The sequence below is a fragment of the Cryptotermes secundus genome, unplaced genomic scaffold (genome assembly GCF_002891405.2).
Source record: "Cryptotermes secundus unplaced genomic scaffold, Csec_1.0 scaffold1324, whole genome shotgun sequence".
Lineage (NCBI taxonomy): Eukaryota > Metazoa > Arthropoda > Insecta > Blattodea > Kalotermitidae > Cryptotermes > Cryptotermes secundus.
This window is the reverse complement of record NW_019718633.1, coordinates 22,543-34,876: the sequence shown is the minus strand read 5'-3', so window position 1 is coordinate 34,876 and position 12,334 is coordinate 22,543. Positions and strand designations below refer to the sequence as shown.

The window sequence follows — 12,334 nt, the reverse complement described above, 5'->3', positions numbered from 1 at the left end:
ACGGAAACCTTCTAATCCCTGCGAGATGGGTTTCTGAAATTTATTTCCCGTTCATCATTACCCAGCTACTGCGTTTTCCATTATCCTCATTTTCCAGCAACCATTTGTATAATCATGGCTCATCCTACTAGCTACATGAGTACATCCGAATTTTAATTCCCTTTGCTTCCATTTTCTGTTTCATTCCCTCTCAATAATCCTTTTCTCAATTCTGTCCCTTCTCTTTCTTTCAACAACCACCCCGAACCTTCCTCTTTCCAGCCTCTTCACACTCTGCAGGAAATTGTTTCCCCTCTATTTTAGGAGCAACTCAGCTTTTACAACTGCCGTTCCGTTGAACCGATTTCCCTTCTCCACCAACCACCCCTATTCTCTTCCCATCCTTTCTCGCTCTCTTTACCTTATTCTTAGGACGTATAAGACGTGATAAATTTAGTTTCCAGCACCCTTTATAAATCTGCAGGCTTTCGACTTGATTCAGCGTTCTGTAGACTATCCAGGTTGGAATGGGGTGTCTCAATGCAAAGTAGTTCATGTCATGATACACCTATTCAGGGGACGGTATTGCGGCAAGAACCGACCCTGAATTAAAACTCTTTCCATTTCTCTCGAAGCCGCAATGAAACAGGGAAGAAGACAGTGGCGAGGGATATTGAATCTCAGAGCGCGTAATCGTAGACACTGCGAGCACTGTGAGGCACTCCCAGGACGAAGGGGAGGGAATCTCTGTATGATGTCCCTAAACCACTTCTTGAAATATTGCTACACTAGGTAGTGCGCAATAGAAACAGTGGAGTAGCTAATAACATTTCTGCTTTCAGTGTGTGTGTGTGTGTGTGTGTGTGTGTGTGATGTTTCTTATTCACTATAGCAAATGACCTTCAGAGACATTGGCAACGTAACAAAGCCACAGAATTCAAGAGGCTAAAATTGATAAGACAATAAGAGCTTGACGAGGCATATACGTACATACGAATGATTCACGATGGGATTCGGTTGCAGGATCTGGTGAACAAAATGATTGAACTTCTCTCTGAAAATTTCTATCTTCGAGCCTGCTGCTTTCATGTTTAGTTTACTTTTAAACCTTGAAGAGAGAGGCGAAATGTTACTCCGAAACGTCAACCAAATTCCACCGGACTGCATGGCGCTGTATTATATGACAGGTATGTTCAGTCACCGATGTCAGAAGTTCAAATCCGACGAACGTTTCAGTCTGGTTCTTATTTTTCGACTCTGATGAGGGAGGCACTGCGTTGCTTCCAAACGTCTGTAAACTTTTGTCACACGGCGTCACATCCTAGAAGGCAATATTCTTCGCAGTAATGACAACTTTTGGTTCTATAAGGGGCGGGATATTTCTTGACTAGTTGAATGGCACAGAAAATCAGAAGCTACTGAGGGCGCAAGGCATGATACTGAGAACGCGTAATACATGCGTGCAGCTGTGGAAAAGGGAGACACTAAAATCAGGGGCGGTTATGTGAAAATTTTACAGCATTTCCCCGTTACATTGAAATGACCTCATATTCCTTGCGCGGGTTGAATAGCCGTTGGCCCAAGAGGTCGTAACATGTGGCAGTAGCCCAGCTCTCGACTACAGTGTGGCCCAACACAAAGAAACCAAAAATATAAAGTCGTTCTATATATTTTATTACACGTTTAGTCTACTTTCATTGCTTTATAAAAGAGAAATCGAGGCCGAAAAACTTCAGCGGCATATATAGAACGAATGGCGACATTAGTGATATACACAGTTTAATGGGGAAAACTGAAGGGACGAGACATGGGCGTAGGTGGGAGGCGAAGAGATCTTCAAGGGTACAACAGCCCACATCACTCAGTGCCAACATTGTCGTCACAGTGGTTTGACGACGTAGCTTCCTCTTGGCGGGTCTCGCATTCCAGCAAACTTATAAACTCGCGGTTATGATGGGACGAGGCAACTGCGCTGAGTTTCAGTTGACAATTTGCCAGGCAAAACTCAGGGAAGTGAGCCGTTGAACCTCAGGGTACAAGTACCGTGTGGTTCGGTAACCAAGGCGGGAAATCTCCCTTATACCACAATGATCGTAAAACGGACTGTATATTCATCAGATGACGGCGTTTTAGGACAGATGGTCATGAGAGGCACAAGGATATTGTGGGCGCGCATAACCACATTATTGAAGCGCCCCTAAACCCATTGCTACTTCAAAGATGCTGTTGGGTCTCCATATCATATTCCCGTGAAAACTATGGATCACAGCCACTTCTTCAAATTGACCACCGGAAAGCGCTCAGTTTACGAACTTAATATACTTATTAAGCTCAAATAAGGCCGTGCCATAGCTCAGGCTGTTAGTTGTCGGCTCCCTACTGCGGCGGCCCGGATTTGAGCCCGGGTCAGGTAATGTGGGATTTGTGGTGGACAAAATGGCACTGGGGCAGGTTTTTCCGAGTATTTCCGTTTCTCCTGCCAATCTTCATTCCAGCAATTACTCCACAATCACTATCATGTATCGTCTGGGTTCGGTACAATGGGACAGTAGTGGCCGCAGTGCCAAGTGAACTGAGTCTCACAAAAATAAAACTCCGTGGCATGTAGTCTGCAAGCGAAATATACCGACTGAGAGACCGCCGCTTGTCGGCGAAGTTAGTGCCAACTTTTGCGGAGAGAGGGTGTCACGTGGTGAGCGCAACGAATCCCCGCTGCCATTAATCTCGGGTTTCTAGACCGGAGCCGCTATTTCCTTCAAATAGCTTCTCAATTATCCTCACGAGGCTGAGTGGACCCCGTTCCAGACCCAGCACTTAATCTGGTAGCGCAGGGAACTGAACCCGGGACCTCTGGATCTGTAGGGAGGAACTCTGACCACTAGACCACAGAGGCGGTAACCCAGTCTCCCACCACTAAGAATAATAAAAGAATTCCAGTAACCCCTCTTACCCGTCCACTCTCACCTCTCCTCACCAAACGCCTCCCCTTCAGTTACCTTCCTCCAAAATATGTAAATTCTCTACTCAGGGACCGAAGTCATATATCAAGGGTGAGTGATTTCCTTCTGTTGCACTGATCTGCGGGAGACCTCCAGTTAATGGACTGGCGGTAGGGTTTGTGTTAAACCTTTCTCTTCACCATGCAAGAGGGGCCATGCTTCATTAGGTTCTCATTTTTGTTGGTTCTCTAGCAAGGTGCACCTATTAAATATTATAATTATTATATTACAATTATAAATTAAATAAGGCGATAATTGGACTTTACAAAGAGGACTGTGAGACTGTGGACTGTATTCGTCTCGTTCAAAACAGAATCTAGTGGCGGATTTGTGTGCAAATGAATCTTCTCGTTTCATAAATGACCTGGAAGTTTCTTGGTCCCCGTAGCAGCTAACGGCTGCATCATAAACATTCTGGAGACGTTGTTAGTCTCTCAAATCCTACCCATGGGCCAAGCCAAACTTAGCTTCCTATATCTCTACAATATTAGGTGACCTGCACAACTAGTTTCCTGTTAATGTAAATTACATTTTTCTTCCCGGATTCCAGTATTCTTCTTGAGCTCTTTACTTGGACACACAAACGCTGTAAAGGAAACTAATATACTTTTGCAATGAGTAAACGCAAATCTGCGAGGCAAGTATCGACTTCCGCATCACATACCTCGCACGACGAGTCTGACCGGTGATGACGTCAGGGCGTCTTGGGTTGTGAAGTCAGAGGCCGTCACCTGGCACTCCCATTCACCGTCGTCAAACTCCAGTGTGGCAGCCCTCACCCAGAGACTGCAGTCACCGGACTCCTGAATTCCCGCCCACTCATACTTCTTGGGGTATATTCCAACTGGCTGCAACAGAAGATTGTGGTTTGTATTGTGATCCCTGGTCCTTCGTGTTCCGTTCTGAATCGGATACATGCCTAAGCCGTTTCACAAGCACTCCAAGGAATCTGACTATTCTGGAAGAAAAGAAAAATACTACAAGTGCATCCAGTAAAGTCTGGAACATAAAGACTATAAATGCTGGGATTCCTAGACTTTGGTTGCAGAGTTACCGAGGATTAATATTACGAAGCATTCGATTGCAGTAACCGAGAGGTTTAAGCGGCGCAGTACCTCGGATAGTTTCAGTAGTAGTTTCGAATGTCCTCAAAGCATGGCTGTAGGTGCGTGGCTGCGTTGTGTTGCTGTCCTGTGTAAGTATAGTCCGTACTATGGGCAGATCACCCGGCCTGTGAGTCCTGCCAAACGTCTAGAAGATAATGTTGTATTTTAGCGTCCTGTTGCACTGATCCTCGTCCATGATATGTAAGCAGTGTCCGTCTTTTAGTGCACTCAATTTTATTTGTTACTTAACAAGTGGTGCGTGGTGTTAGAATTGGGACAGATAAGATAAATAATCTTAACAAGTTTTTAGTATATATATATATGTATATATATTTATTATAATTGACGAACATTTTAAAATACTTTTTAAATTTTACAAATACGTGATGGCAAGCAATGAAATAGATTGACGTAAATGGAGCACCTGATGATGGCACTGTAGTGCCGAAACATGTTGTGAAGTAACAAGTAAAATTGAGTGCACTAAAAGACGGACACTGCTTACATATCATGGTCTAGAAGATAATTCCGCATTGAAACTTATTAAGGGTCCTAATCCCTGAAACCCTATGATAGGGAACAAACGACACTGTTTTAGCTACAGAACTGATAGAGCCTAACGAGGCATGATAATGAACACTGGAAAGTAGGAAAAGCTTTCGAAGGAAGCGGTTGTTGCCTGTTTCGATATACTATCCAAGTATTCTCTTGGAGAGTCTCAGAGAAACTATTAAAGAGTTCGGTGATGGCAGGCGAGGTTCGAGCCTGGTATTTACAGAATATAATTTTACATTGCTACTATAACACCAGTATTTTAGGCATTAGTAAGAAGTGAACCTAGATGCTTGAGGAAAACGCAGGGGAAAATAACCCCCCCCCCCTGGCACTACAGCCCCAGTGGGCCTAGGCCTACCTCCATGAACTTCTCCGTTCACTTCGGTTTTTCTAGATCTTACACATTCGGTAGGACTCCTTGGGCGAGTGATCAGCTCGTCGCAAGGGGAAAATAAGACCACACAGATGGAAATTTTACCTCAACATAGTGGACAAATATTTTCCACACGTGTGCTTTGTAATTTTGGCATCTCATTGGCACTGGTGCTAATTTATCCCAGACGGAGAGCTGTCGGAACAAAACTAATACCTCTACGGATATCGTACCCCGCAGAGTCTGCAAATGAGTGTCCTTGTGTTTCGTTATGTATTTATCATATCTAAAATATTGTTTTCTTTTCACTGGCTCTACAGCCCCCTTGGGCGATGGCCTTTGATTTTTCTGTTTCATGATCATTTTACAGACGGTAGGACTCATTGGACGGGTGATCAGCTCGTCGCAAGGCCTCTACCTAAATACAGGACAACACGAACATATAATTAACACATACATAAACCAAACATCGATGCCTTGTGTGGGATTTGAATCCATGACCTCGTCTTCCAAGCGAGCGCAGACAGTACATACCTTAGACCGCTAGGCTACCGTGACCGGCTCATCTAAAATATTACAAATAAGAATTGTAAACATTAATAAGTTCTGCATTGTTTTCAATGAAATGGTAATATTCGATTGAATTTCCACGCACTGAAAAATTGCGTTCGAGTAAGCGTTTCCATTGCCGGTCACGATAGCCGAACGGCCTAAGACATGCACTGTCTTCGCTCGCTCGGAAACCGGGATCGTGGGTTCGAATCCTACTCAGGGCATGGATGTTTATATGCGTTTTTCTGTGTTTGTGTACAGGTAGAGGCCTTGCGACGAGCTGATCACCCGCCCAAGGAGTCCTACCATATCTAAGCTCTAGTAAAACCGAAGTGAACGAAAATTTTCATGGAGGTAGGCCTAGGCCCAAATGAGGGCTGTAGCGCCAGTGAAAGAAAAAAGCATTTCCATTGCATAGGCCTAATCTAACTAACAATTTTACTTGAAATTGGTTATTTTAAGAGATTTAGGCTTAATAGTGGACAATGAGTTGGACGAATGACTACGATACTTCTGTCTGATTTATTTTTATGAAAATAACGTTTAGAAACAGAAAAAGATTTTTCAGAGAATGACAGTTCCTCGTAGAAATCTGAACAGATGATGATGATGATGATGATAATGGTGCCTGCGACAAGTGAGTATGTATGGCACATCACAGATTAGGCACGTTATGCCTGATGTTCAGGATTTCAGTAAGCAATATACTACGAACACTGTCACATTCATAACAACAGGCTCACATCTAATTCTGCTAATTATCATCTACTAGACTTCTTGCACGATAAAGACAAATGCATTTGCTACATCCCCAATTAGGACAACCCCCCACTGATTCTTCTACCCAGAATATATTCCAACCCTCCATATAACCCATCTCTCTATATATCTAATTGCAGAAATGTAAAAGCACTATGACCCACTTTGGGTATATATATATATATAGTCAGAATTACTTTGACAAAATAATTAGATTTTCTTGATACTGCATAAATCCGGAAGTAATCCGTTTTAAATTAACATGGTTTTAGCAGGTCCCTTTTCAGTGATGAAACGGCACGCCCTCATCAGATGTCACTGAAGCTTAACAACTAATGCATTAATAATTACAGCAGTAGAATCTGTAGTGGAAATTTTCGATATTGTCCGAAGTTACCGGGATCGTAGGCTACTGTCATGGGACTTGCATCCGTAATGATGACCGCTGATGGTCGTTTCATTCGTAACGTGTGAAATGACTGTAACAGTTCATATAAAATCATTCTGATGTTTGAAAAATAAAGAGCCATATTAATTAAATCAATTTAATTATTCGCCAATCAAAACAAATACAGTCTATTTGTTCATGAGTTCATACGAACAAATTAACATGTTATTATCATTTTTATGTAACGAAGAGCAGCGAACCAGTTACCTGACTCCAAAGCCACAGTTTAATGACTGTCACTCCCTATCTATGGCTCTGCAGTCCTCTGTTGGGCCTTGACCCGCTTTTCAGTTTCTTAATTCTATGCACAGTCGTTAGGACCCCTTTCAAGGGGCATCAGCCCTTCGCGAAGCCTCTACCTATACACAGACCATAAACATAAACATAGAATAAACGCACACAGTCATCCATGCCTCGAGTGGAATTCGAACCCACGATACCAGTGTTCGAGTGGGCCACTGTGATCACTTCATGAGTGTCAACACTCCTTCATATTCGTGAGGTTTCGAATCCTAAACTGAGTTGAAACATGAATTTCTGATGTAGATTTTTCATGGGTTTCCTCAGTTCCTTATAAGAAAAATTTCGAGGATAAAACATAACACCATGATGGATTCATACCCATCTGAAGCCATGTAATAATGCATAATCTTGTCATTTTATGTTTTAAAACTAAACAGCTGAGAGACAATTGTCGATTGCACAAAACAAACAAAGAGCAAAAATAAGTAACTAACCTTCAAAATACTTATATAGCAGTAGATGTCTGGCGTAATAGGAGGTTAGAAGTTTATTTTCAGAATGTTCGGTTTCAAAGAGCTCTGCACCAAGATGAGAACACATACAGCAAGTGAACATAAACCTGTTCCTTTTAATAATTTTTTCCTTGGCACTACAGCCCTAGTGGGCCTAGGTCTACCTCCATGAACTTCTCCGTTCACTTTCGGTTTTTCTAGATCTTCCACATTCAGTAGGACTCCTTGGGCGGGTGATCAGCTCGTCGCAAGGCCTCTACCTGTACACAAACATAGGAAAACGCACACACACACAAACTAAACATCCTTGCCCTGAGTGGGATTCGAACCCACGATCCCGGCTTCAGAGCGAGCGAAGACAGTACATGCCTTAGACCGCTCGGCTACCGTGATCGGCCCTTTTAATATTAGGGCTGGCATTTTATTTCTGGAAAATTGGAAATCCTGAAAACGGACGAGGATATTAATCGCTCAATCGTCAAGTAAGGCTGCGGCATTTGACTGGAAGGTCAGAGTAAAATTAGGAAATTTATATTTCTGTACGTTAATTCCTGTCTCTAGAGGATTAGCCTATAAATTACGTAGGAGAATCTCGAGGACCTAAGCTTTATTAACAAACTCAGTTTTTGTTACTTAGAATTGCAAAGAATTGTATACAGATATTTCAGTTACGGAGGATTATACTTCTTCATTTTGAAAATGAATTTAAAGTAGAAGAGAGATTTATTGAAAATTTTCGAGTCAAAGTTAGAATTTTTTACCAAACTGTACGAATTTTAAAACTCTCTCAACATCTATAATATTGATTTTCATCGATAATTTGTTAAACAAAATTAATACCTGGTAATACCGAAAAAAAACTTAAATTATCATACGTGTTTATGTTTCTATACCGACAGCCATGTAGATACCAAAGTTTTCTTACTAATGAAACTTCATTATCTTTTTTTTTTTTTTTGGATAAGCTTATATATAAACATTTATGTATTCATAAAGTATATTTTTAACGTTAAAACGACGGAAGCAGAGGCCATCTGGAGGCAATGCATACATTTTAACGAAAAGCCTTCACTCTGCTCCACTTTTTAGTTACAATTTAAACTCGGTTTCCAACTCTGCTGTTGGCGAGAGAGGATAGTTAGTTAACACATACCAGGCACCCCACCACACACACCCGGGACTGGTACGCGACTATGTTACGGAGCAATATTGATTGTCGATGGCAGTCGAAAAGGTGGGAACTTACCCCTATCTGACACCATTAGCGTGTTGCGTTTCGAATGAAAACGTTACACGTAGAATCAGATGTGTATGTTGCTACTGCAATAAAATGGCACATCTGATGATGTGCGAAAGGCAGGACCGGAAATGCATGCACAGTGAAACGATGGAACAAAAAGAGGCTAAGTGGTAAGTCACATAGGAAACTGACTTTACGTTACTTCATCAGAATATGAATGTGAATACCATACCAAAAATTATATAGAATATCCAGATGAAAGGTATCCAAATAAAATAACGATATCTCAGAAAGCATTTATTGTATACATTTATGGGTTACACCAGTAGAACGGGAAAATATCAAAGTTTTTTTCTGAGTATATAACTTTCTCAGTAAATTTCAATGTGGGTTCCCTTGATGGCACGACAAATATCCAGACTTGAAGCATGTTTGGTGTTACCGTAGCCACAGCGTCCCTTGTGCTGGCTTTAAGGTGCTGAAGCTCGTTGATCTTAACCTGATAGACAATGTTCTTCACACAATCCCAGAAGAAAAAATCAAGTGGGGTTAAATGTGGCGACCTAGGAGGCCAAGCAATTTGTCCACCTCTGCCAATCCATCTCCCAGCCATCTCTCTGTCCAGGAGATTCCTAATGTGACGGCAGAAATGTGGCGGCCCCCCTTCTTGTTGGAGGATAGATTGAGATTGTTACTGACGTAGCGCAGGCAGCTTCAGCATGTCCAAGTACGAACGTCCGGTCACTGTATTTTCCGAAGAGAAAAACAGTCCAATCAACGTGTCGTGCATTAAGCCGGCTCACACGTTCTCTTTGGGGCTGCCTCTCTCCAAGACACATGTGACATGTGGATTTTGACTGCCCCAAATCCTGCAGTTGTGCTTATTTATAACTCCACTGATATGGAATGTCGCCTAGTCCGACAAGCGCACTTAACAGAGGAAATCGGGCGACGCATCATTTTTTCTAGCAAGTCTACAGCGAAGTTTATGCATGCTACTTGGTCACTCGGTTTTAGTGCATGAACCATTTGAATCTTGTATGCTCTTAGACGGAGCCTTTGTGTAGCACATCGTGCACTGTTGAACGTGGTATTTGTAGCTGCAAGCTAGCAGCACGAATTGATTTTCGCGGACTTCGCTGGAATGCCTCTCTAATGTGATTGACATTCTTTTCCAGACATCCGTGTTTTCCAGCTGATTTTACACGCAACAAATTACCTATAGTGCTCAGTTTCTTGTCCCAGAACCGAATTTATCCATATAGGAGGTTGACGTCAATATTTCGTTCTAAAGCGACGCTGGATAGCGGCAAGAGATCGCAACTCTTCTAGTCACAATACATATTGAACTTGTTCTTATGGTGTCGACATCCTTACTGAGCTCGCCTAAGCTCACCAGCTGGCGCATGCGCATAAGCCTGGCATGAAAAAAAAAAGCTTTCAGTTTTCTTCTCCGTTGTCATAAACACGATACATGTATAACAATTAATTTTTCGAGATGTATTTTTTATTTTGGATACCTTCCATCCGGACTTCCTATATTATTAACGTACAATTATATTACATTGTAAAATAACGCCGGGAAGAGCACCCTTACTGACTTTATGACTTCAAATAATTTAGAATGTTTAAATTCCACTTCGTACACATTGGATTACAACTATTGACATGTTAGCAAAATAGAATGATACGTCCGCTTAATGTCAGTACTGCGATATCCTGGTTTCCGTGAACGTGAATAAAGTTAAGACCGATATAATCTCGAGTTATTTAATGACGTTCTATACATCACATAAGGTTGATCATGAATTGTGAATTTGAAAGAATATGGAAGGATTCTCCCTTAGTTTACTTTAGGATGTTATCCCAGAATTTGTCTGGATGACTGCGAATAACCACGAAAAATCTCACTGAGACTAGTCGGGCTACCGATTCGAAGCCGACACATCCCGGAAAGGAAGCAGGCGTTTTAATGAGAATTATGAGTTGTGTTAAAACACTCTACTGCTGTGTTCGGCATGTACGAGGGGGTACCCAAAAGAAACCGAACTTATTTTTTTTAACTTATTAATTCAAATTTTAAGCACAAACCTTCAATCCCCTTCAAAGTACTCTCCACTTACACTAATACACTTGTCTAGTCGTTTATTCCATTTTTCAAAACATTGTCTAAATTCATCTTTTGAGATGCTTGACAGCGCCACAATCATTTTTTTTCCTTCACCTCAGCAACATCAGCAAAACGCTGAAAAAAAGTTTCGATCATTTCGGGACTCTTCTTTCAAAGCACAGCATGCTTCCACGCGACCTTGTTTTTGTTCAGCAGTCAGCAGTCGTGGCACGAATTTCGCAGCCACCCTTGTCATTCCCAAATCTTCTGTCAAAATTCGCTGAACTGAGCTCCAAGTCACTCCCGACAGCTCCACAATTTCTTCAATGGTCCGTCGTCGATCTTCCTTGATGATTTCACGAATTTTTTCAACATTTTCATGTGTTGGGCCATTGCAAAAACGACGATCACACAAAACAGTTGTCACTATAAATTCTGCCGAAACTACTCCTTACCTTCTGAAGGAACGGTAGTCGGCTTATCGACTCAGGAATGTTAGCTCTATGCGCTCATAGCGGCAAAACGCGGTACTACAAAAGCTCTGTACAAAAAAAAATTAGTTCGGTTTCTTTTGGGTACCCCATCGTACGTACAGAGTAATGGGACGAATTGTGGCAGTTCGCTAGCAAGAACCGGACGACGGTTGTTTGTTCTCAATCTAATATAACGACAGAGCAGATAAATCATGAGTTTGAAGAAAGTAAGTTAACAGAATAAAAAGAAGTCCAGGCATTTCTAATTTTCGTACTATTTTTCAATATAACCAAAAATGTAACAGCCGTTTCTGAATAACTGCTTCGCAAACAAGCATATCTGTATGGGAACAATTGCAAAGAGCAACAGAGGAACGTTTTCTGTACGAACGTGTCGAGATGTTATAAGCAGGACAGTTAGGGTAACCTAGACATGATCTGCTTTGCAAAGCCTGGACTGAGGGCGGAATCATATATAGTGCAAAAGGAAAAACTTTTTTGTGGTATTATAGCAACTTCAATCATGTATGAATAATAAGCTTTTAGGAATTTACTAAACTCAGTTGAAGAGTTGAAAAACTTATCACAACCTTCTGAATGTTAGTTTCATAAAAGTCTTCCTAGACCATTAGCTGTTGGCCTATGCCGATGATGTGAATCTACTGGGTGATAATGTAGATACCATAAAAAACACAAACTTTAATTGACGCAAGTAAAGAGGTTGGTCTAGAAGTAAACACAGAGGAAATTAAGTATATGTTGCTCTCTCGTCACCAAAGTGGAAGGAAAATTATGAAATAAAGATAGGACACATGTTTTGAAAACGTGTCACTGTTCAGATATTTCAGAACGACGATAACAAATCAAAACCTGATTGAGGAGGTAATTAAGAGGAGACTGAAAGAGGATAATACTTGCTACCATTCAGTTCAGAACATTTTGTCTTCTCGTCTGCTGTCCAAAAACATAAAAATTATAATATGCA

At 41.5% G+C, this 12,334-nt stretch overlaps 1 protein-coding gene across 1 annotated transcript in view; it reads right to left on the bottom strand.

Annotated features, from left to right (window-relative positions):
* LOC111863313 (hemicentin-1) overlaps positions 1 to 3,895 on the bottom strand; it is a 232,131-nt gene extending 228,236 nt beyond the window's left edge. The window contains exon 1 of the mRNA XM_023849520.1: positions 3,643 to 3,895. Within this exon, the coding sequence (XP_023705288.1) occupies positions 3,643 to 3,895 (253 nt within the window). The remainder of the gene's footprint in view (positions 1 to 3,642) is intronic.
* Positions 3,896 to 12,334: the final 8,439 nt, after the last annotated feature.